The 27,228-nt window shown below is 44.1% G+C and overlaps 1 protein-coding gene across 11 annotated transcripts in view; it reads left to right on the top strand.

The window, feature by feature from the left end:
* Window positions 1-27,228, top strand: part of enah (ENAH actin regulator) — a 570,439-nt gene that overhangs the window by 515,869 nt on the left and 27,342 nt on the right. For 9 of the 11 annotated variants that reach the window (XM_078212124.1, XM_078212114.1, XM_078212122.1 and 6 more), the window contains 2 exons: window positions 12,368-12,446; window positions 25,617-25,674. In XM_078212124.1, coding sequence (XP_078068250.1) covers window positions 12,368-12,446; window positions 25,617-25,674 — 137 coding nt within the window. Of the gene's footprint in view, window positions 1-5,493; window positions 5,611-12,367; window positions 12,447-25,616; window positions 25,675-27,228 lie in introns of those variants that run through there. The other 2 variants (XM_078212120.1, XM_078212125.1) reach the window with 1 other exon arrangement.

Below are 27,228 nucleotides of genomic sequence, written 5' to 3' on the forward strand. Positions count from 1 at the left end.
CTCTTTTTTGAAATAGTGTCGTAGTCAACCTGAAATGGCATATGGAGCCTCAGTTTAGCACTGCATGTGAAAAATGTGAGGAAACTGATTCATGTTCAGTCTATTTTAAATCTTTTACTATACCAACACAACAATCCTACAGCCTTAGTTTCATGTTTCTTAGTATTTATTTTGTTTCAGTAATAGTGGTTGTTGCAATCTTCAAAATAATTGTTTGTGTTCAGTTCACACTTTGTCTGTTTTCTGTAGAGACACAGGGGGCGATCTTACCAAAAAAATTCTAAGTGCTGAATGAGCATCAAAACGGCAGAGAATCGTACCCATTTTTTTGGCGAGAGAAAAATTCAGATCTTATGACTCAGAAAAAAAAGAGGCAGTGTGTGTTTCTCGCCAGTAGGGGGATTGGACAGAGTCTATTCATGGTGAAGCTGGCTGATGACTGCCAGAGGGCGTCATGGCGCAGGCGCCTGATCTTCCAGTGCACTATGTATAATAGTACAGAGTGCACTGGGAATTTGCCATTCCCCCGCACATCATGGCCCCCGTTTAAAACCACCCATCCCTCCCCCCCCAAATCGATCGCTGCCCTGGTGATCCCCGATTGCAAAATACACACGCACTGCCTCCCCTTAAGCCCCACCGCTCAGATTTAAATATTTAAATTTAGATTTATGCCAGCAATTCAGTGTTGGTATCATCGGAAGAGGTGAGAAACTGGGTGGGAACCTGATTTTTCACCTCTCTCGCGATTTTACCGGCTCACCACGCTGATCGACTGGTGTGACAAGCCGGTAAGATCACCCCCACAGTCAGAAAGTTGTACAGCACAGAAAAGGGCCTTAGGCCCATAGCGTCTGCACCAACAATAGCTATTACTAAAGTCACGCTACTTCCATTTTCCAGCACTTGTTCCATATCTTTAAATGTTATGATATTTCAAGTGATCATCCAAATATTTTTTAAAGGTTTTATGGTTTCCGGCCTCCACTACCTTCCCAGGCAGCGCATTCCACATTCCCATCACCCACTGAGTCTTTTTTTTTCTCAAATTACCTCTAAACCTCCTGCCCCTCACCTAAAACTATACCTCACCAAGGGGAACAGTTGCTTCCTATTCACCCTCTCCATACCCCTCATAACCTTATACACCTCAATCATGTCCCCCTCAGCCTTCGCTGCTTTAAAGAAAACAATCAAAGCCTATCAAGTCTCTCCTTATAGCTCAAATGCTCCAGAACTGCACACAGTACTCCAGCTGTGGCCTAACCAACATTCTGTACAAGTCCAACATTACCTCTTTGCTTTTATACTCTATGTGACTGATATAAGCAAGTGTCCCATATGCCTTCTTAACTACCCTATTCACATGCTTTGTTGATTTCAGGGATCTGTGAATAATTTACCCAAGATCCATCCGTTCCGCTGAGTTTCCTAATGTCCTGCCATTTATTAATTACTTCCTTGTCATGTTACTTCTTCCAAAGTGCATCAGCTCACATCTAACAGATGGTTGTATTTGAATTCAGTAAAAATCTGGAATTAAAAAGTCTGCTGATGACTATGAAACCACTGTTAATTGTCAGAAAAACCCATCTGGTTCACTAATGTCCTTTAGGGAGTGAAATCTGCCTTCCTTGCCTGGTCTGGCCTATATGTGACTCCAGAACCACAGCAATATGGTTGACTCTCAACTGCCCTCCAAGGGCAACTAGGGATGGGAAATAAATGCTGGCCAACCAGTGATACCCATGTCCCACAAGTGAATTTTTTTTTAAATTCCATCTGCCACTGCTCTGCCTATATGACCAACCTATCTATATCTTCCTGTAAACTACAACCATCTTTTTCACTATTAAACACCCTACCAATCTTGGTGTCATCTTCAAACTTACATTCCCATCTATATAATTGATGTATATAAACAAACAAAAAGGGACTGAACTTTGTGGTACGCCATGGAAACCAGCCTCCACTCACTCAATGGCATTCTACCACCACCGTTTGTGTCCAATTACTAAGCCAGTTTCAGATCCATCTTGCTGGGTTTCCTGAATTCCATGTGCTTTTCAATTAAGTCAATTAAGTTTCTTAAAGACTTGATTAGCTGTAAGTATTCGCATTCCAACCATTATTCATGTAAATTGAGTCTCTGTCTTTATATGCCCTGTTTGTGAACAGAATCCCCACTCACCTGAAGAAGGGGCTTGGAGCTCCGAAAGCTTGTGTGGCTTTTGCTACCAAATAAACCTGTTGGACTTTAACTTGGTGTTGTTAAACTTCTTACTTTTCAATTAATTCAGGGAGGTGGTGGTGTAATGGTATTGTCATTGAACTAGTAAACCAGAGACCCAGGGTAAAGCTCTGGGGACCTGGGTTTGAATCCCTCCATGGCAGATGGTTGTATTTGAATTCAATAAAAATCTGGAATGCAAAAGTCTAATGATGACCATGAAACTGTTGTCGATTGTCGGAAAAACCCATCTGGTTCACTAATGTCCTTTAGGGAAGGAAATCTGCCACCCTTAACTGGTCTGGCCTACATGTGACTCCAGAACCACAGCAATGTGGTTGTGCCCTCTGAAATGAAGGTCAGTTACGAATGAGTAATAAATTCTGGCCCAGCCAGTGATGCTCACATCCCGTAAATGAATATAAAAAAGTTTCCAGGTGGGACCTTCTCAAAGGTTTTGCTAAAATCCATATAAACTACATCAACTGCAGTTCCCTCATACACATGCTCGATCACTTTTTTGAAACTTTCTAACAAATTTGTTAGGCATGACCTCCCTCTGACAAGGCCATGCTGACTATCCCGAATGACCTTTCCAAGTGAAGTTTAATTATCTCCTTCAGAATGTTATCCAATAGTTTCCCAACCAATGATATAAGACTCACCGGCCTGTAATTCACTTGTTCACCTCTACCAACCTTCTTGAAAAATGGAACCACATTAAATATCCTACAGTCCTCTGACCCTTCTGTGTTCACCCCAGTCCAACGCCGGCATCTCCACATCATGACCTTCACCCATGGCCAGAAAGGAAATAAAAATTTGCGTCAGAGCCCCTGCAATTTCCTGCCTCGCCTCCCACAGCGGCCTGGAATGCAATTCATCTGGACTTGGGGATTTGTCCCTTTCTAAGTCCATCAAAGCTTCCAATACTTCCTCACTTCCTATGTCAAACTGTGCAAGTTCCTTACAGTCCATCTTCCTGAATTCTGTATTTACGTCTTTGTTCTCCTGAATTCATTTAACACCCTTTCAATGGCCTGCAGCTTCATATACAGATTGCCTCCTTGGTCCCTAATGGGTCTACTCTTTCCTTGGTTAACCTCATCCTCTTAATGGATTTATAGAATACCTTAGGATTCTCCCTAATCTTGTTCACATGTACTCTTTCATGCCACAGTTTTTTGCTCTTCTAATTGCTTTCTTAAGTTCCTTCTTGCACTTATATTCCTCTAGGGCTGCAGCTGAATTGCTCCCTTTGGACTTGTTAAAAGTAAAAGCTTTTCTCTTCTTCTTTATAGAATCATAGAATCTCAACAGTGCACAAGAGGCCATTCAGCTCATTGAGTCTGACAGGACATTCTACCCAGGCTCTCTCCCGTGCCCTGCCCCCATAAGACATAGGAGTAGAATTAGGCCACTTGGCCCATCGATTCTGCTCCGCCATTCAATTATGGCTGATATTTTTTCTCATCCCCATTCTCCTGCCTTTTCCCCATAACTCCTGATCCCCTTATTAATCAAGAACCTATCTATCTCTGTCTTAAAGACACTCAATAACCTGCCTCCACAACCTTCTGCGGCAAAGAGTTCCACAGATTCACCACTTTCTGGCTGAAGAAATTCCTCCTCATCTCTGTTTTAAAGGATCATCCCGTTAGCCTGAGGTTGTGCCCTCTGATTCTAGTTTTTCCTACTAGTGGAAACATCCTCTCCACTTTCACTCTATCCAGGCCTCGTAGTATCCTGTAAGTTTCAATAAGATCCCCCCCCCTCATTCTTCTAAACTCCAATGGGTACAGACCGTTCCTCATACGACAAGCTCTTCATTCCAGCGTTCATTCTTGTGAACCTCCTCTAGACACTTTCCAAGGCCAGCACATCCTTCCTTAGGTACGGGGCCCAAAACGGCTCAACAATACTCCAAATGGGGTCTGACCAGAGCCTTATACAGCCTCAGAAGTACATCCCTGCTCTTGTATTCTAGCCCTCTCAACATGAATGCGAACATTGCGTTTGCCTTCCTAACTGCTGATTGAACCTGCACGTTAACCTTAAGAGAATCTCGAACAATGACCCCCAAGTCCCTTTGTGTTTCTGATTTCCTAAGCATTTTCCCATTTAGAAAATAGTCTATGCCTCCATTCCTCCTTCCAAAGTGCATAACCTCACACTTTTCCATATTGTATTCCATCTGCCACTTCCTGCCCACTCTCTCCTAACCTGTCCAAGTCCTTCTGCAGCCCCCCTGCTTTCTCAATACTACCTGTCCCTCTACATATCTTGTTTGCCATGACTAATTCATCTAACCTACACATCTTGGGACATTAAGGGGCAATTTAGCATTCCACGCAGACATGGTGAGAATGTGCAAACTCCACACAGACAGTCACCCAAGGCCGGAATTGAACCCAAGTCCCTGGAGCTATGAGGCAGTGCTTGTCACTGTGCCACCTTTAGTTCTAGACATCCAGAGTTCCCTTAATAGGCAACATGTTGGATCTGTACTCTTCCCATTTTCTTTTTAAAAGGTAACATAATACATTAATATTGTTGCAAGGAAAAGGTGTGCTTGGGTTAAGAATTCAGATCCTCCTGTATGGAGGAAGTGTCTTGTGTTAAATACTTGTGTTAGCCACGAATCTAAAATTCAGTTTTTTTGATGATTGAAACATTTAGGCCTTACCCCGGAGCCAGCAGAAACACCGTTATTCCTATATCACAGTGCGAACCTTCGCTCAAAATCCAGCTCAGCCCTCTTAACAATGACATTCATCTTTGGAAAATATTCAATACCCATGAGGGGCTATACTTATGCTCAATTTATGCTTAAGCTATCTGAATTCTTGAATAGACTCCACAGATATTGTAACTAGACTGGAGTTAGAAACTTTATCACAGGAGATCAGTATTATTCCCATGGAAGCAATATGTCACTGTGGCCTGTAAGATGTCAGGTGATCTTTTGTCCTAATTTGCAATAGTTTGGGTTGAATATCAGGAATTAACTGTTTTATTTTACGCGCATTTGAGTTTTATGTACAAAAGATACTAAACCCGTACTGGATAATTAAAATATCAAACTGAAGATTTTGGTTTATGGACCCACAGTGCTTGCAACTCTTCATGGGGCTCAGTGTGCCCATTCCTCAATTATTGGTGGTGTAACTTTGAGAGAGGTTATGATTTGGGTTGATGCTGGTCCCTTTGCTACATCAACAACAGTGAGAGATTTTTTTCAAGCTTCCTTTTCTTTCTCATAGACGAGATTCTCCGTGGAGAAATCAGCTCATCTCTGACAACAAGTTCTATGACACAGTAAACAGGTACCAATTGGCCTGTTGAGTCTGTTTTTTTTTAAAATTAAAAATCAGTATGCGTAACCAGAAATATCCAGAAGGGTCAGAGCCCCACACTGCACGGGATTGTGGGATGTGTGTATTAATCTGCATGCTAAGTGTGATCTTTGATTGGATGGGGGTCCAAGAATTTCCTTTTACTGTCCTTGTTTTCTATTTCCTTTCGTGACCAGTGGTTTCCTTCACACCTTAGGATGAGCATACAGGTGAGCATAAATGCTTACACTAAGTTAAAGTCTCCTACTACAAGGTTGTCTCCCTTAAAGTGAGAACATTGAATACAGGCGTTGGGATGTCTTGTTGAAGTTGTACAAGACATTGGTAAGGCCACACTAGGAATACTGTGTACAGTTCTGGTCACCCTATTATAGAAAGGATGTTATTAAACTAGAACGAGTGCAGAAAAGATTTACTAGGATGCCACTGGGACTTGATGGTTTGAGTTCTAAGGACAGGCTGGATAGACTGGGACTTTTTTCCCTGGAGCATAGGAGGCTTAGAGACCTATAAAGTAATGAGGGGCATAGATCAACTAGATAGTCAACATCTTTTCCCAAAGTTGGGGGAGAACTAGAGTGCATCGGTTTAAGGTGAGAGGGGAGAGATACAAAAATGTCCAGAGGGGCAATTCTTTCACTCAGAGGGTGGTGTGTGTCTGGAATGAGCTGCCAGAGACAGTAGTAGAGGCGGGTACAATTTTGTCCTTTAAAAAGCATTTAGACAGTTAGATGGGTAAGATGGGTATAGAGGGATATGGGCCAAATGTGGGCAATTGGGACTAGCTTAGTGGTAAAAACTGGGCAGCATGGACAAGTTGGAGTGAAGGGGCCTGTTCCCCTGCTGTAAACCTCGATGACTCTAAGTGCCAAACGAGCATGAAAATGGGAGAGAATCACACCCATTATCCAAGATGGCGCCGCAGCAAGGCGACTTGCACACCTTCTAATTCTATCTTTTACCCTCGTTCAATGCTTCTAAAACTTCATTCTAACTCTTTTAAACTCTCTAACAATGCTACACTCTAGCTATGACTATAACACTACATTCTGCACTTTCTTGTTTCAATCTCTATGAATGGTATGCTTTGTCTGTACAGCGCGCAAGAAACAATACTTTTCACTGTATGTTAATACATGTGACAATAATAAATCAAATCAAAAATCAAAACCATTTTGGGCGAGCTCTCAGATACGATCTTATGCCACTTAGTGCAAAAAGAAAGGGAAAGTGTGATTCGCGCTTCCAAGGGGAGTGGACAGAGTCTATTCTCGCCAGAAAGCCGGCTGCTGACAGCTACATTCTACATTTGCACATGCACCTTGATTTCTCAGTGTTCTGTGTACAAGTGTACATAGTACACTGAGAGACACGTCACTCCCCCCCACCTCCCCAGGCCATCGCTGGCTTCACTGGCCCATCGTTGGCCTGATCCTTCTTCCACCCCCCCTGGGCAAATCCCTGATTGGAGATTGCGCAGTGTGTCACCCCCCACTCCCACCCTCCCCTTCAGGTCCTGCCCCCTCTGCTTTTGGCCCCGGCCCTTGGTACAGCTCGGTGGGCAGTGCCAGAGTTCTTAGTGCGCAGTACCAGGGTGTGAGGCTGACACTGCCAAGGTCCCATGCAGACACTGCCCAAGGGGCAATGCCGCCCCTGTCCCCAAACTCCTAGGGGGTCTCAATGGCCACCGGTCCCACCAGCAAGGCCATCATGTCTGGTCCCCATTGGTGGGGGGACCATATGTGATCTGCGCTGGTGAGGACCTCCACTGACAAGGCCATTAAGGCAAGTGAGGCTGTTAAGGTAAGTGAGCCCAGACGGTTCCATCCTGGGCTCACTAATAATATTTAAATCAAGATTTAAATATTATAAACAGGGCATGAAGCTGATAACACCGGCTTCACAGCGGCAGTAGTATTGCAAGAGGCAAGACAATTTTTCACCTCTTTCGCAATCTTACCAGCGTGCCACGCCGGTCAACCGGCAGAATGAGCCAGAAAGATCGCCCCCTGTCATGTTTTCAAGAAGGAGTTCTTGGGGCGGAAGGGATCAATGGATATGGGTTGGAAGACGGGATCAAGCTATTGAGTTGGATGATCAGCCATGATCATATTGAATGGCTGAGCAGGCTGAAAGGGCCAAATAACCTACTCCTGCTCCTATTTTTTATGTTTCTATGTTTTACGAGGATAGTTTGAACAGGCTGGGCTTTTTTCCACTGGAGTTTAGAACTTGATTGTGGGGTATAAGATCCTGAACAGTTTTGACAGGGTAGATGTGAAAATAATTTTTCCACATGTGGGTGAGTCCAGAACTAGGGGCCTTGTTTTAAAATGAGTGCCGTCCTTTTAGAACAGAGATGAGAACAATTTCTTTCTCTCAGAATGTTGTGCAACTTTGGAACCCTCTTCCTCAGAAGGCAGTGGAGGCGGTGTCATTGAATATCTTTAAGATGGAGGTAGATAAGATTTTTGTTAGGCAAGGAAATCAAAGCTTATTGAGGGTAGATGGGAATGTGCAATTAGATACACAAAACATGATCTTGTTGAATGGCGGAGTAGGCTCAAGGGGCTGAATGACCTACTTCTGCTCCATTTGATATGTTTATATGTAGTGTTATTGCAAGGGGAATTGAACACAAAAGGAGATAGATTATGCTCGAGTTAAACAGAGTATTGGTATGACCATATCTGGAGTACTGTGTCCAGTATTGGTCTCCTTACTTAAGGAATTATGTAAATACATTGGAAGTAGTTCAGAGAAAGTTAACTGGACTAATACCAGCAGTGGGTGGGTTGTCTGATGAAGAAAGGCTGGACCAGCTAGGCTTGCATCCACTGGAGTTTAGAAGAGTAAGAGGCTATTTAATTGAAGATCCTGAGGGATATTGGCATTGTGGATGTGGAAAGACTGTCTCCTCTTGTGGGAGAATCTAAAACTAGGGGTCACTATTTAAAAATAAGAGCATGCTGATTTAAAACAGTGATGAACAATTTTTTTTTCTCTTGAGGGTAGTGAGTTTTTGGAACTCTCTTCCTCAAAAGGGAGTGGAAGCAGAGTTTTTGAATATTTTTAAGACAGAGCTAGATGGATTCTTGATAGGCAAAGCGGTGAAAGGTCATTGGGGTAGGCAGGAATGTGGAGTTGAAGTTACAATTAGATCAGCCATGAAATGATTGGATGGTGGAGCAGGCTCAATGGGCTGAGTGGCCTACCCCTGGTCCTAATTTGTATGTTTATATGTGAATTTGACCATGCAACGAGTTTTTATTTGAATAGAAGACAATACACTGAGGAAGAAGATCGTAAAGCAAAAATAAATGAAAGCTTTACGATCCCCTCTCACTCTTCTGAACTCCAGTGAATATAATCCAATCGACAGGGTCTCTCCTCATATGACATACCTGCCATTCCAGGAATCAGTCTGGTAAACCTTCGCTGCACTCCCTCTATAGCAAGGACATCCTTCCTCAGATAAGGACAACAAAACTGCGCACAGTACTCCAGATGTGACTCACTAACACCCTGTACAACTGCAGTAAAACATCCCTATTTCTATACTCAAATCCTCTTGCTGTGAAGGCCGACATACCATTTGCCTACTTTACTGTCTGCTGTACCTGTGTGCTTACTTTCAGCGACTGATGCACAACGACTTCAAGGTCTCGCTAAGTATCCACCTCTCTCAGTTTACACCCATTCAAATAATAATCTGACTTCCTATTTTGGCTACCGAAGTGGATAAACATTTATCCACATTATATTGCATCTGCCATGCATACGCCCACTCACTCAGCCTGTCCAAATCACACTGGAGTATCTCTGCATCTCATTACTCACCCTCCCACCCAACTTTGTATCATCTGCTAATTTGGAGATAATACATTTAGTTCCCTTTTCCAAATCATTAATATATGTGAACAGTTGAAGTCCTGGCACAGATCCCTGACCCCACTAGTCACTGCCTGCCAATTGGAAAAAGACCCATTTATGCCAACTGTTCACTTCCTGTCTGCTAACCAGCTTTCGATCTAAATCAAGACACTCCCCACAATCCCATGTGCTTCATTTTTGCATAGAAGTCTGCTATGTGAGACCTTGTCACAAGCCTTCTGAAAGTCTAACTAAACCACGTCCACCGCTTCTCCTCAGTCAACTCTCCTAGTTACATCCTCTAAGAATTCCAATAGATTCATCAAGCATGATTTCCCCTGTGTAAATCCATGTTGACTTTGTCTGATTATACCACTGCTTTCCAAATGCTGAGCTCTGAAATCCTTGATAATGGACTTTAGCAAGTTCCCCAGCACTGACGTTACGCTCACTGGTCTATAGTTCCCTGTTTTCTCTCTATTTCCCTTTATGAATAGTGGGCTTACATTAGCTACCCTCCAATCTGTAGGAACCATTCCAGAGTCCACAGAATTTTGGAAAATTGCCACCAATAGATCCACTATTTTCCTTAAGTACTCTTCCTTAAGTACTCTGGGCTGAAGATTATCAGGCCCTGGAGATTTATCCACCTTATATCCCATCAATTTCCCCTCAAACCATTTCTCTACTAATGCTGATTTCCTGACGCACATGAAAGAACGAAAGCAGATACTGCAGGTGCTGGAAATCAGAAAAAAAACAGGAAAAATGTTGGAAATACTCAGCAGGAAATGTTAACTTTGTTTCTCTCCACAGATGCTGCCTGAGCTGCAGAGTATTTCTAGCACTTTTTGTTTTTATCACACAACTGGAAAAACCTTTAACTTTTTTCCACAGTGAAGGAAGAGCACAAATTACTAGCAATACAAGGGAAACTAAAAACAGAGGAGGAACTTGGTGAATTTAATATAGATGATAAAATAGTCATCAGGAATTAGATTTAGGGTAAATAAATCTCTAGAATGTGATTTTGGTGAGGAAATTGAAGATGCATCCATCTTCCAGAGCACTCTAGGTTGAAGAATTGTGCCTGTCCAGTCTATCTGGCGTACAAAATTATTTGGTAAGGCATTGCACAAAAGATGGTTATAAAAAATGGAAATACACAGACTGAGAAGTAACTTTGTGATATAGATCATTAATTGTTGAGGTAGGAAATATTCTCAAACTCACAGGATATCACAATGGTGTTCCTCTGGGATCAGTACTGGAGCCTTGGATTTTAACTCTATATATTAATGACTTTTTATATTGTCATTATATTGATGACAATTTTAAAATTGCTGCTAGGCAGTTCAGGAGTAAAATTTGTTAAGTTTTTCAGAGTGCAAATCTGGAACTCTTCCTCAAAAGGTTGTGGATACCGGAGGTCCATTGACATTTTGAAAATGATAAACCTTTTTCGTAAAGAGTAATGTAGCAGTGCTGGTTAAATAGAGTTGAGGTACAGATGAACCATGACCTAATTGAGCGATGGATTGAGGAGTTTATTCGGTTACTCCTGTGTCTCCACTGCCATACTTGTTATTTCTGCAGGAACTATCATCAGTCTTAATTTGCCTTTCACTCATTTAAACTTCAGCTCCTTTTATCTTTATATTGGTGACACAGTGGCACAGTGGTTAGCACTGCTGCCTCACAGTGCCCAAGACCTGGTTTCAATTCTGCCCTTGGGTGGCTGTGGCATTTGCATGTTCTCTCTGTGTCTGCGTGGGTTTTCTCCGTGTGCTCTGGTTTTCTCCCACACTCCAAAAATGTATAGTTTAGGCGGATTAGCCATGGTAAGTGCACAGGCATGGGGGGAATGTGAGCCTGGGTAGGATGCTCTGTCAGAGAGTCGATGAGCTAAATAGCCTCCCTCTGTACTGTAGGGATTCTATGTGAATTGCTTTGATACATTTGTATAAATCCATTCATTATAAAACCCCCTCTCTATAACCTCCTTTCAGGACATTTTTTCCGATCTTCAATGCCATCATTAGCCTTACAACTTGGTTTCCATGACTGTTTGTGTGTTTGTGACCAAACTGAACAAATTATTCCAGATTTATATTTACCACAACTTCAACTTACCTTTCATTATTATGCTTTCATTTGTGATTGCAGACAGTTGGGTGTACCTATCTAACTAATGAATTACTTTTACCTGCATCCATTCATGTGGACTTCTGGAACCTTCCCAGATTTTTGCAGTCCTTAGATTTGTGAGCCCCTCGGAAAACTTAGACTTGGTGCAAAAATAGCAGGGAAGTGACCTCTAGTCATCCACTGATAGTATGCAGTATGGATCAGAGATGAAGCTTGGGCTATACTTCCTCAGTGCAGTTAATGTGGTAGTTTACAAAGCCTATGGCTAAAGAGATGAAGGGTTTGTTTTTGCAAACAGCCAGTAAAGCATTGAAATATACAATACTAACATGGGGCTGAAAGTCCAACACAGCCATCAATGTCAATACAAGAAACAAAATGAACTGATTTATGTACATAGCAGATACACTCGGACAAAAATACTGGCATTTCAGGGTTTCTGACTGAGGAGAGCTCTGAGGCAATGAGATTTTAAGAATCCATTGTCCTTCGATATTAGTACTGGAGTTCCCAAGTGGAAGCTAGAGGATTTACTTGTGCTGTTGTTACCTTTTTAAATGCTGATTTTTTTTTCTATTTTAATAAGAAATTTAGATTTAGAATGGCATCTGTTGACCAAAGTAAATGAAAGATGTCGCAGTGAAGCTCTGAACCACTAATTCCTCAAGGGGCACTTATTGGTTATAATGAGGCCACAGGCAAAGCACCTTGGGCTTCCCTCAGTCATACTCCTGTGTAACACCGTTTTTTTTCATTTCAGAAGCAAATCCACATCAAGTGGCCCAGCAAACACCAATGGTGTGCAGACAGAAATCCTGGACTATGACAGATTGAAACAGGTGTGTTGCGTGGATTTTCTACTTTTTTTTTCTCTTCTTGCATTATTCAGTTTCCTTCACTCCTCACTAAATCAGTTATCCCCTGGCTTAAGATTTTTTTTTATTCTTTCATGGGATGTGGTCGTTGCTGGCTAGGCCAGCATTTATTGTCTATCCCTAATTGCCCTTGAGAAGGTAGTGGTAACCTGTCGTCTTACCCTGCAGTCCATGTGGTGTAGGTAAACCCACAGTGCTGTTAAGGACGGAATTCCATGATTTTGACCCAGCAGCAGTGGAGGAATGGTGATATTTTTTCAAGTCAGGATGGTGAGCGACTTGGATATGATTGAACCATTCAAAAGTCTGATGGCAGCAGGGAAGAAGCTGTTCTTGAGTTGGTTGGTACGTGACCTCATTTTTTCATCTTTTTCCCAACAGAAGAAGGTGGAAGAGGGAATGTCCAGGGTGTGTGGGGTCCTTGATTATGCTGGCTGCTTTCCCGAAGCAGCAGGAAGTAAAAATTGTTCACACTATTTCAACTGTGGTCTGACCACTGTAGCGACACGGTGGCACAGTGGTTAGCACTGCTGCCTCACAGCACCAGGGACCCGGGTTTAATTCTGGCCTTGGGTGACTGTGTGGAGTTTGCACGTTCTCCCCATGTCTGCATGGGTTTCCTCCGGGTGCTCCGGTTTCCTCCCACAGTCCAAAGATGTGCTGGTTAGGTTGATTGGCTATGCTAAATTGTGCCTTAGTGTTGGGGGATTAGCAGAGTAAATATGTGGGGTTACGGGAATAGGGCCTGGGTGGGATTGTGTTTGGTGCAGATTCGATGGGCCAAATGACCTCCTTCTGCACGGTAGATTCTATGACCAGAACCTTATAAAGCCTCAGCAGTACACCTCTGCTTTTGTATTCTAATTCTCTCAAAATGAATGCTAACATTGCATTTGCCTTCCTAACTACCAACTCAACCTTCAAGTGAACCTTAAGAGAATCCTAAAGTCGGACTTCCAAGTCCCTTTGAATTTCCGATTTCTGAATTCTCTCCCCCTTCTCACATAGTCATCCCCTTATTTGCTGTGCCTGAAGTTACATTCCTAACCCTTTCCAAACTCTGTGTCCTATTATTTGTTCTGAAGACTTTAATAACCTCTCCTGAGCTTTCCTTTAAGTTTTTTCACAAGTTTCCATGCAGTTGAAACTCCCCCCATTATTTAGTTTAAAGTCTGATCTACAGCTCTAGTCATGCGATTTTCCAGGACTCTTCCCGGCACAATTCAGGTGGAGCCTGTCCCATTGGAACAGCTCCCTCCTTCCCCAGTACTGGAGCCAATGACCCATGAATTCAAACTCATTTCTCTCACACCAATGTTTTACCCTCGCATTTTCCTCTTTAATCTTGTTGATCCTGTACCGATTAGAGTCATAGAGGTTTACAGCATGGAAACAGGCCCTTCGGCCCAACTCGTCCATGCCGCCGTTTTTTTTTAAAACCCCTAAACTAATCCCAGTTGCCCACATTTGGCCCATATCCCTCTATACCCATTGTACCCATGTAATTATCTAAATGCTTTTTAAAAGATAAAATTGTACCCGCCTCTACTACTACCTCTGGCAGCTTGTTCCAGACACTCACCACCCTCTGTGTGAAAAAACTGCCCCTCTGGACACATTTGTATCTCTCCCCTCTCACCTTAAAGCTATGCCGTCTAGTTTAAGACTCCCCTGCCTTTGGGAAAAGATATTGACTATCTAGCTGATCTGTGCCCCTCATTATTTTATATCCCTGAATCCCAGTGACTGTACTGAATACCCCTGAACCCCAGTGACTGTACAGAATACCCCTGAACCCCGGTGACTGTACAGAATACCCCTGAACCCCGTGACTGTACAGAATACCCTGAACCCCAGTGACTGTACAGAATACCCTGAACCCCAGTGACTGTACTGAATACCCTTGAACCCCAGTGACTGTACTGAATACCCCTGAACCCCAGTGACTGTACAGAATACCCTGAACCCCAGTGACTGTACTGAATACACTGAACCCCAGTGACTGTACTGAATACCCTTGAACCCCAGTGACTGTACTGAATACCCTGAACCCCAGTGACTGTACAGAATACCCTGAACCCAGTGACTGTACAGAATACCCTGAACCCCAGTGACTGTACTGAATACCCCTGAACCCCAGTGACTGTACAGAATACCCTGAACCCCGGTGACTGTACTGATTACCCCTGAACCCCGGTGACTGTACAGAATACCCCTGAACCCCAGTGACTGTACTGAATAACCCTGAACCCCAGTGACTGTACAGAATACCCCTGAACCCCAGTGACTGTACAGAATACCATGAACCCCAGTGACTGTACTGAATACCCCTGAACCCCAGTGACTGTACAGAATACCCTGAACCCCAGTGACTGTACAGAATACCCTGAACCCCGGTGACTGTACTGAATACCCCTGAACCCCGGTGACTGTACAGAATACCCCTGAACCCCAGTGACTGTACTGAATAACCCTGAACCCCAGTGACTGTACTGAATACCCCTGAACCCCAGTGACCGTACTGAATACCCCTGAACCCCAGTGACTGTACTGAATACCCTGAACCCCAGTGACTGTACAGAATACCCCTGAACCCCAGTGACTGTACTGAATACCCCTGAACACCAGTGACTGTACAGAATACCCCTGAACCCCAGTGGCTGTACTAAATACCCCTGAACCCCAGTGACTGTACAGAATACCCTGAGCCCCAGTGACTGTACTGAATACCCCTGAACCCCGGTGACTGTACTGAATACACTGAACCCCAGTGACTGTACTAAATAACCCTGAACCCCGGTGACTGTACTGAATACCCCTGAACCCCGGTGACTGTACAGAATGCCCCTGAACCCCAGTGACTGTACTGAATACCCTGAACCCCAGTGACTGTACTGAATACACTGAACCCCAGTGACTGTACAGAATACACTGAACCCCAGTGACTGTACAGAATACCCCTGAACCCCAGTGACTGTACAGAATACCCTGAACCCCACGGACTGTACAGAATACCCTGAACCCCAGTGACTGTACAGAATACCCTGAACCCCAGTGACTGTACTGAATACCCCTGAACCCCAGTGACTGTACAGTATACCCCTGAACCCCAGTGACTGTACAGAATACCCTGAACCCCAGTGACTGTACAGAATACCCTGAACCCCAGTGACTGTACTGAATACCCCTGAACCCCAGTGACTGTACAGAATACCCTGAACCCCAGTGACTGTACTGAATACCCCTGAACCCCGGTGACTGTACAGAAAACACCTGAACCCCAGTGACTGTACTGAATACCCTGAACCCCAGTGACTGTACAGAATACCCTGAACCCCAGTGACTGTACTGAATACCCTGAACCCCAGTGACTGTACAGAATACCCTGAACCCCAGTGACTGTACAGAATACCCTGAACCCCAGTGACTGTACTGAATACACTGAACCCCGGTGACTGTACAGAATACCCCTGAACCCCAGTGACTGTACTGAATAACCCTGAACCTCAGTGACTGTACTGAATACCCCTGAACCCCAGTGACTGTACAGAATACCCTGAACCCCAGTGACTGTACTAAATAACCCTGAACCCCAGTGACTGTACTGAATACACTGAACCCCAGTGACTGTACTAAATAACCCTGAACCCCAGTGACTGTACTGAATACACTGAACCCCAGTGACTGTACTGAATACCCCTGAACCCCAGTGACTGTACTAAATAACCCTGAACCCCAGTGACTGTACTGAATACACTGAACCCCAGTGACTGTACAGAATACCCTGAACCCCGGTGACTGTACTGAATACCCCTGAACCCCGGTGACTGTACTGAATACCCTGAACCCCAGCTACAGTATTGAATACCCAATATTGATTAGCTCGTGGCTTAAGTATCTTTTTGGTTCTGCTTTTTAATTTAGTCCCGAGCTGGTCATATTCCCTCAACAGAACCTCTTTCTTTTTTCTACCTATATCGTTGATACCCATGTACACCACGACAACTGGATCTTTCCCCTCTCGCTCTTGTTGATGACCTTGTTGATCCTTAAGAGGCCCTACTCTCTCCCTTGTTACTCTTTTGCCCTTTATGTATTTGTAGAAGCTCTTTGGATTCTCCTTTGCCTTATCTGCCAAAACAATTTTGTGTCCCCTTTTTGCCCTCCTGATTTCTCTCTTAACTCTACTCCTACACCCCCTATACTCTTCAAGAGATTCACTTGATCCCAGCTGCCTATGCACGTCATGTGCCTCCTTCTTCTTCCTGACCAGAGCCTCAATATCCCGAGTCATCCAGGGTTCCCTACTTCTGCCAGCCTTGACCTTCACTCTAAGAGGAATGTGTTTACCCTGAACCCTGGTTAACACATTTTTGAAAGCCTCTCACTCACCAGACATTCCTTTGCCTTCCCACAGACTCCCCCAATTAACTTTTGAAAGTTCCTGCCTGATACCATCAATATTGGCCTTGCCCCAATTTAGAATTTGAACTTTTGGGCCAGACCTATCATTTTCCATCACTATCTTAAAACCAATAGAATTATGGTCACTGGTCCCAAAGTGATCCCTCACTAACACTTCTGTCACCTGCCCTTCCTTATTTCCCAAGAGGAGGTCAGGTTTTGCCCCCTCTCTAGTCGGGCCATCCACATACTGAATGAGAAATTCCTCCTGAATAGACTCAACAAATTTCTCTCCATCCAACCCTCCAATACTATGGCTGTCCCAGTCAATGTTGGGGAAGTTAAAATCCCCTACTATTACCACCCTATTTTTCTTGGAGCTATCTGTAATCTCCTGAGATATTTGCTCCTCAATTTCCTACTGACTATTTGGGGGTCTATAGTACAACCCTATCAAAGTGATTTCCCCCTTCTTATTTCTCAGTTCTACCCATGTAGACTCAGTGGCTGAACCCTCGGATATATCCCCTCTCAGTACTGCCGTGATGTTTTCCCTAATCAAAAGTGCAACTCCCCCTCCTCTCTTACCTCCTGTTCTATCTTTCCTATAGCATCTGTACCCTGGAACATTAAGCTGCCAGTCCTGTCCCTCCCTTAGCCATGTTTCAGTAATTGCTATAATATCCCAGTCCCACGCACCCATTCATGCCCTGAGTTCATCTGCCTTGCCCATCAGGCCTCTTGCATTGAAATAAATGCAGTTTAATCTGGACTTCCCTTGTTCTCTGTCTTGCTTTTGCCTGATCTGTCTGGTACTAGGATTACTGACACTGATTACTGATAGCTCCTCAAGCAACCAACACTTGCTACCGATGTGGTCAGAAGGAACCACAGTGGGGTCCAGCAGCTCCCACATCATGCAGCAACAACACATCACCTGGCCCTTCATCCCTATTTTATTTACTTAGAACATAGAACAGCACAGAACAGGCCCTTCGGCCCACGATGTTGTGCCGAGCTTTATCTGAAACCAAGATCAAGCTATCCCACTCCCTATCATCCTGGTGTGCTCCATGTGCCTATCCAATAACCACTTAAATGTTCCTAAAGTGTCTGACTCCACTATCACTGCAGGCAGTCCATTCCAAACCCCAACCACTCTCTGTGTAAAGAACCTACCTCTGTTATCCTTCCTATATCTCCCACCATGAACCCTATAGTTATGCCCCCCTGTAATAGCTCCATCCACCCGAGGAAATAGTCTTTGAACGTTCACTCTATCTATCCCCTTCATCATTTTATAAACCTCTCTTAAGTCTCCCCTCAGCCTCCTCCGCTCCAGAGAGAACAGCCCTAGCTCCCTCAACCTTTCCTCATAAGACCTACCCCCCAAACCAGGCAGCATCCTGGTAAATCTCCTCTGCACTCTTTCCAGCGCTTCCACATCCTTCTTATAGTGAGGTGACCAGAACTGCACACAATATTCCAAATGTGGTCTCACCAAGGTCCTGTACAGTTGCAGGATAACCCCACGGCTCTTAAACTCCAACCCCCTGTTAATAAAAGCTAACACACTATAGGCCTTCTTCACAGCTCTATCCACTTGAGTGGCAACCTTTAGAGATCTGTGGATATGGACTCCAAGATCTCTCTGTTCCTCCACAGTCTTCAGAACCCTACCTTTGACCCTGTAATCCACATTTAAAATAGTCCTACCAAAATGAATCACCTCACATTTATCAGGGTTAAACTCCATTTGCCATTTTTCAGCCCAGCTTTGCATCCTTTTTATGTCTCTTTGCAGCCTACAACAGCCCTCCACCTCATCCACTACTCCACCAATCTTGGTGTCATCAGCAAATTTACTGATCCACCCTTCAGCCCCCTCCTCTAAGTCATTAATAAAAATCACAAAGAGCAGAGGACCAAGCACTGATCCCTGTGACACTCCGCTAGCAACCTGCCTCCAGTCCGAAAATTTTCCATCCACCACCACCCTCTGTCTTCGATCAGATACAGTAAGAAGTTTAACAACACCAGGTTAAAGTCCAACAGGTTTATTTGGTAGCAAAAGCCGTCACGGCATTCGGCCTCTGATATTCGGGTAAGCGTTCTCCAAGGCGGCCTTCGCGACACACGACAGCGCAGAGTCACTGAGCAGAAACTGATAGCCAAGTTCCGCACACACGAAGACGGCCTCAACCGGGATATTGGGTTCATGTCACACTATTTGTAACTCCCACAGTTGCGTGGACCTGCAGAGTTTCACTGGCTGTCTTGTCTGGAGACAATACACATCTTTTTAGCCTGTCTTGATGCTCTCTCCACTCCCATTGTTTTGTTTCTTAAAGACTTGATTAGTTGTAAGTATTCGCATTCCAACCATTATTCATGTAAATTGAGTCTGTGTCTTTATAAGCTCTGTTTGTGAACAGAATTCCCACTCACCTGAAGAAGGGGCTTAGAGCTTCGAAAGCTTGTGTGGCTTTTGCTACCAAATAAACCTGTTGGACTTTAACCTGGTGTTGTTAAACTTCTTACTGTGTTTACCCCAGTCCAACGCCGGCATCTCCACATCATTCGATCAGATAGCCAGTTACCTATCCAATCGGCCAACTTTCCCTCTATCTCACACCTCCTTACTTTCATCATAAGCCGACCATGGGGGACCTTATCAAACGCCTTACTAAAATCCATGTATATGACATCAACTGCCCTACCTTCATCAACACACTTAGTTACCTCCTCAAAAAATTCTATCAAATTTGTGAGGCACGACTTGCCCTTCACGAATCCGTGCTGACTTTCCCGGATTAATCCGCATCTTTCTAAATGGTCGTAAATCCCATCCCTAAGGACCTTTTCCATCAATTTACCAACCACTGAAGTAAGACTAACCGGTCTATAATTACCAGGGTCATTTCTATTCCCTTTCTTAAACAGAGGAACCACATTCGCCACTCTCCAGCCCTCTGGCACCATCCCCATGGACAGTGAGGACCCAAAGATCAAAGCCAAAGGCTCTGCAATCTCATCCCTTGCCTCCCAAAGAATCCTAGGATACATTTCATCAGGCCCAGGGAACTTATCGACCTTCAGTTTATTCAAAACTGCCAGTACATCCTCCCTCCGAACAACTATTTCCTCCAGCCTATTAGCCTCCAGCCTACTTTGTTGCTAATTTATATTTTGAGCTAATTTCTCACTAAACTTCACAGATAATATCGTACTAGCAAATATCTAAATCTACTTTGAATCTGTTAGGATAAGAAAGGGGTAACCAGTATTTGTCAGGTGATCACCAATCCAGAGCCCTTCCCACTGAAGCTATGACGTGAGGAGGAGCTGCCATGAAGATTCTCTCGGTGTTCCTTCAAACCAGGACTTGCCTATCAGGTGCTTCAGTTGGTCCCACATCACTTTCTGAACTGCAAAGTCTGGCCGGCTCCTGCCCCCACTGGACCTGTGGAGGAAGCAAGGCACACAAGACACAGCAATACCTTCCTCCCCGACTTCCCTAAACTCCCACACTTAGCTCAACTCTCAGTGTCTCACTCTCTGCAGCTTGCACTCTCTGCTGGTTGCACTTTAGGTCTTGCTTATATACCTGAGACCTGTCCTGCTTCAAGAACCAGCTTTAACCAGTTTACTTCACTAGTCCAGGAACAATACTCCTACAACTCTGTCTCCACTTATCTTCATTCCCATCCTTCCAGAACTTGATGCAATATTCCCGTGAGACCAAATCACTGTTCTCATAGAATCGAGTCCACACCGACACATTAGAAACACCTGAACTCCCACCTAATCCCATCTGCCAGCACTTGGCCCATAGCTCTGAATGTTCTGATGTGTCAAGTGCTCACCCAGATACTTTTTAAAGGATGTGAGGCAACCCACCTCTACCACCCTCGCAGGCAGCGCATCCCAGACCGTCACCACCCTCTGAGTAAAAAGGTTTTCCCTCACATCTCCCCAAACCTCCTGCCCCTCAACTTGAACCTATGTCCCCTTGTGATTGACCCTTCAACTAAGGAGAACAGCTGCTCCTTATCCACTCTGTCCATGTCTCTCATAATCTTGTACACCTCGATCAGGTCTTCTCTGCTCAAACAAAAACAACCCAAGTCTATCCAACCTCTCTTCATAACTTAAATGCTCCATCCCAGGCAGCATCCTGGTGAATCTCCTCCGCACTCCCTCCAGTGCAATCACATCCTTCCTATAATGTGATGACCAGAACTGCACACAGTACTCTAGCTGTGACCTCACCAATGTTCTATACAACTCCAACATGACTTCCCTGCTTTTGTAATCTATGTCTCGATAAAGGCAAATGTCCTATATGTCTTTTTCACCACCCTACCAACATGCTCTTCCACTTTCAGAGATCTGTGTATAAATACGCTAAGGTCCCTTTGTTCCACAGAGCTTCCTAGTGATCTACCATTCATTGAATACTTTCTTGTCAAATTACTCCTTTCAAAGTGCATCACCTCACACTTTTCAGGGTTAAATTCCATCTGCCACTTATCTGCCCATTTGACCATTCCATCTACATCTTCTTGTAGGCCAAGACACTCCGCCTCACTGTTAATCACCCGCCAATCTTTGTGCCATCCGCAAACTTACTAATCCTACCCCCCACATAGTCATCAATGTCATTTATATAAATGATGAATAATAGCAAATCCCTAAGATACGCCACTGGACACTGGCTTCCAGTCACTGAAGCAGCCTTCTGTCATCACCCTCTGTCTCCTACAGCTGAGCCAATTTTTAATCCACTTTATCAAATTACTTTGTATCCCATGTGAACTTACCTTCTTTATATGTCTCCCATGTGGGACATTGTCAAAGGCTTTGCTGAAATCCATATAAACCAAACCAACTGTATCTATATAAACCAAACCTCATCTACACACCTGGTCACCTCCTCAAAAAATTCAGTCAAATTTGTTAGGCACGACCTCCCTCTGACGAAGCCATGCTGACTATCTCTGACCAAGCTTTGCCTCTCCAAGTGGAGATAGATGCTCACCTTCAGAATTTTCTCCAATAGTTTCCCTGCCACTGATGTGAGACTCAGTGGTCTGTAGTTCCCTGGTTTATCTCTATAACCCTTCTTAAATAGTGGAACCACATTAGCTGCTCTCTAGTCATCTGGAACCACCTCATGGCCAGAGAGGAATTGAAAATTTGGGTCAGAGCCCCTGCAATTTCCTCCCTTGCCTCCCACAGCAGCCTAGGGCACAATTCATCAGGACCTGGAGATTTATCCACTTTTAAGGCTGCCAACACCTCCAACACCTCGTCCTTCCCTATGTCAATTTGCTCAAGAACCTCACAGTCTCTCTGCCTGAATTCCATACCATCGATCTCATTCTCTTGGGTGAAGACGGATGTGAAGTATTCACTCAACACTCTACCAATGTCCTGTGGCTCCACACACAGGTCGCCCCCTTCATCCCTAATGAGCCCTACTCTTTCCCTGGTTATCCTCTTCCCATTGATATAGAATATCTTGGGATTTTCCCTCCTTTTACCAGCCAGGGCTTTCTCAAATCCCCTCTTTGCTTTCCTCAAGTCTTTCTCAAGCTCCACCCTGCACTTTCTAGACCTCACTGATGCCTCCACTGATTTGCACCCCTTGTAATTTTTAAAAGCCTTTCTTTCCTTCTTATTGTACCCTGAGTATCTCTGGTCATCCATGGTTCTCTGGGCTTGTTATTCCTACCTATCACCCTAAAGGGAACATGCTGGGTTTGCACCCTTCCCATTTCCTTTTTGAATGTCCCTCACTGTTCTCCTGTCGATTTTTGCATTAGCATCTGTTCCCAGTCTACCTTGGCCAAATCTTGTCTTATTTTACTAAAATCTGCTCTCCACCAATCCAAAACTTTTTTTTGCAGCTTGTCCATTTTGTTGTCCATAACAAGCTTAAATTGTATCATAGAATCCCTACAATGCAGAAGGAGGCCATTCGGCCCATCGAGTCTGCACTGACCATAATCCCACCCAGGCCCTCTCCCTATAACCCTATTTATTTACCATGACACTAAGGAGCAATTTAGCGTGGCCAATCAACCTAACCCACACATCTTTGGAGTGTGGGAGGAAACTGGAGCACCCGGAGGAAACCCATGCAAACTATAGAATCCCCTATTACTATTGCCTTGCCTCTCCTTCCCCCCCTCCTGTACAGACAGGCTACTTGTGGTGCCAGAAGCTTGGCTCAGCCTGTGCTCCCTGGAGGAACCAGCACCCTCATAAGAATCATCAGCCTCCAAAATGGAATACCGATTTGCGAGCGAGATCCCAGGGGACTCTGAACTACCTGCCTGTTTCTCTTGGACTGCCTAGTGGTCACCCATTCCCTTCCTTCCTCAAGTCCCTTCAGCTGCAGTGTGACCACCTCCCTAAATGTGCTATCCACAATGCTCCCAGACTCGTGGATGCTCCATAGTGTCCCCAGCCTCCGTTCCAGCTCAGAAACTCAAGCTTCCAAGAACTGCAGCTGGACACACTTCCACCACACATGCTGGCCCCGGGCACTGACAATGTGCCCGGCCTCCCACATGGAGCAAGAAGAGCAAACCACAGCTTCAAACTTCCTTGCCATGACTAAACCCTTTCTGTTTAAAAACGTCATAAGATTTTTTTTTAAAAGAAATAAAGGAAATAATTCCCTCCCATTGCCTAAACAATAAGTTTCAATTTACCATGCTTTGCAAATACCCACCAGGACTTTTTACTCAGCAATCAGCTGCATCCATTGATCTCAGGTCACTTTCTGACCTGTAATGTCTGTGCCCCTTTGTTTTTGGCCAGAGGAGGGAGGGAGGGAGGGAAACACTAATGTAGAGTTTTGGGCTTAACCGCTGCTTGACACCACTTCTTCCCTTTCCCACTTTTCAGTAGATGTGACTGCGCCAACCAGTCTCATTGCCACCTCTGCTGGATAAGCTATATAAGCTTAACATAACTTTGTTGCTTTTATACTCTATACCCTAATTAATAGCCTAGGATGCTTTATTAACTACCGTCTCAACCTGTCTTGCCACCTTCAATGATTTGTGTAAAAATACACTGAAGTCCCTCTGCACCTGCACACCCCTTAGATTTGTGCTCTTTTTATATCTCTCAACATTCTTCCTACCAAGATGAGTCACTTCACACGTCTCTGCTTTAGATTTAATCTGCCACTTGTCCACGCATTCCAGCAATCTATCTATATTCTTTTCAAGTTCTACATGATGGTTGAGTTATAAGGAGAGGCTGGATAGACTGGGACTTTTTCCCTGGAGCGTTAGAGATTTAGGGATGATCTTATAGAGATCTATAAAGTAATGAGGGGCACAGATCAGCTAGATAGTCAACATCTTTTCCCAAAGGTAGGGGAATCTAAAACTAGAGGGCATAGGTTTAAGGTGAGAGGGGAGAGATACAAAAGGGTCCAGAGGTGAAATTCTTTCATGCACAGGGTGGTGAGTGTTTGGAACGAGCTGCCAGAGGCTTTTGTCTTTTAAACAAATATTTAGACAGTTACATGGGTCAGATGGTATAGAGGGATATGGGCCAAATGCGGGCAATTGGGACGAGCTTAGTGGTTAAAGAAAAAGGGCGGCATGGACAAGTTGGGCCGAAGGGCCTGTTTCCATGCTGTAAACCTCTATGACTCTACATTATCCTCCTCATAGTTCACAATTCTTCAAGTTTCATATCATAGAACACAGAACATTACAGCGCAGTACAGGCCCTTCGGCCCTCGATGTTGCGCCGCCCAGTGAAACCAATCTAAAGCCCATCTAACCTACACTATTCCAATATCATCCATATGTTCATCCAATAACCATTTAAATGCCCTTAATGTTGGCGAGTCCACTACTGCTGCAGGCAGGGCATTCCACGCCCTTACTACTCTCTGAGTAAAGAACCTACCTCTAACATCTGTCCTATATCTCTCACCCCTCAATTTAAAGCTATGTCCCCTCATGTTAGCCATCACCATCCGAGGAAAAAGGCTCTCACTATCCACCCTATCTAATCCTCTGATCATCTTGTATGCCTCTATTAAGTCACCTCTTAACCTTCTTCTCTCTAACTAGTATATCATCTGCAAATTTTGAAATAATGCCCCGTACACCAAAGTCTAGGCCGTTAATATACCTGAAAGAGCAAGGAACCCAACACTGGTTCCTGGGGAATTGCATTACAAACCTTCCTCCAGTCTGGAGAAAAAAAAGAAATGCAGCTTCTTCCTGACTTCACTGTAGGTGTTTTGTTTTAATGTCTCTCCCTGACATTTGTACCCTCTTACCTCCCGTACTGCTCTCCAATTGAGGGTTACTCTCAAGGATTCATTACCAGTATCTCTCTTGCTGCTTTGTTGCTGCACCCTTAACTGCCTAAGGTCCATGTCCCCTCCAGTGCACACTTCTTTATTAGAAACTTATCTCTGAAGGATTGAGATACAATTCACTCTCTCCATGGCAGTGACATACATCTTGAATTTCTTTGTGTTCAACAATAAGCTGACCCTGACTCTGACCCTAGAGCACTCTCACTCAGTTGGTCTCTCACACTGTTTCCTGTCAAGCTTGCTCTTGCTGTGATGGGATTGTTGAGTACGGTAACACCTTGGTGGAGGTCTTGCATGCAAATATGCTGTTGTAATTCTTCCTCCTTTTTGCCTTTTCCTCATTGGTTGTATTTTTACTTTTAAAACAGGATATCTTGGAAGAAATGAGGAAAGAACTTCAGAAACTAAAAGAGGAGCTTATCAATGGTGAGTATAAACATAATAGTTTAAAAGCTAACTGGTTAATTACTGAAACACAAACAGAAAATGCTGGAAAATCTCAGCAGGTCTGACAGCATCTGTGAAGAGAGAATAGAGCCAACGTTTCGAGTCAGAGCTGACGATGTTCCTCACTGAAAGGAGTGATTATCCTGCTTCTACAACATCGGAGCTAAATGTTTTCCAGACATCCACTGTTATTTGTAATTTATATTAATGATTTGAATGAGAATATAGGAGGCATGGTTATTAGGTTTGCAGATGACACCAAGAAAGTTATCTCCGATTGCAACGGGATCATGATCAATTGGGCCAGTGGGCTGACGAATGGCAGATGGAGTTTAATTTAGATAAATGCGAGGTGATGCATTTTGGTAGATCGAACCAGGGCAGGACTTACTCAGTTAATGGTAGGGCGTTGGGGAAAGTTACAGAACAAAGAGATCTAGGGGTACATGTTCATAACCCCTTGAAAGTGGAGTCACAGGTGGACAGAGTGGTGAAGAAGGCATTCGGCATGCTTGGTTTCATCGGTCAGAACATTGAATACAGGAGTTGGGACGTCTTGTTGAAGTTGTACAATACATTGGTAAGGCCACACTTGGAATACTGTGTGCAATTCTGGTCACCCTATTATAGAAAGGATATTATTAAACTAGAAAGAGTGCAGAAAAGATTTACTAGGATGCTACTGGGACTTGATGGTTTGAGTTATAAGGAGAGGCTGGATAGACTGGGACAACTTTTTTCTCTGGCGCGTAGAAGGCTGAGGGGTGATTTTATAGTGGTCTATAAAATAATGAGGGGCACAGATCAGCTGGATAGTCAGTATCTTTTCCCAAAGGTAGAGGTGTCTAAACCTAAAGGGCAAAGGTTTAAGGTGAGAGGGGAGAGATACAAAAGTGTCCAGAGGGACAATTGCTTCACACAGAGGGTGGTGAGTGTTTGGAACAAGCTGCCAGAGGTAGTAGTAGAGGTGGGTATAATTTTGTCCTTTAAAAAGCCTTAGACAATTACATGGGTACGATGGGGAGAGAGGGATATGGTCCAAATGCAGGCAATTGAGATTAGCTTAGGGGTTTTAAAAAAAAGGGCGGCATGGACAAGTTGGGCCGATGTTGTAAACCTCTATGACTCTGTACCGACAGTCTGTAGGATAAAGCTGAATTTTAAGAATTCCCCTTAGACATAAAAAATATATTTACATTAATATCAATTATGCTACTATCATCAAGCATGAGGCCCAAATTTGTTTATTAGCGTATGGCTAAGTGATTCTCCAAATTCTCTTCAGAAATTCAGGGCTGTGATCTTTTCAACTCAAACGTAGCTAGGAGAATGTTGTGAAGCCTAACTGCTGGTTTTCACAATGAGGGCTATTGTAAATTGTCTAACTTCAAGCTCGACAAATCTTACAGCTTCTTTCTCCAAACTGACTGACTTCTGCCACAAGCCTAACTGCCTTTCACTGTGAGGACTACTGTATATTTCTTCCCCCAGCTTCAAACTAAGCAAATTTTCCCCTCACAAAATCCAAACTGA

This window comes from Mustelus asterias, chromosome 5 (assembly GCF_964213995.1).
Source record: "Mustelus asterias chromosome 5, sMusAst1.hap1.1, whole genome shotgun sequence".
NCBI classification, from domain to species: domain Eukaryota; kingdom Metazoa; phylum Chordata; class Chondrichthyes; order Carcharhiniformes; family Triakidae; genus Mustelus; species Mustelus asterias.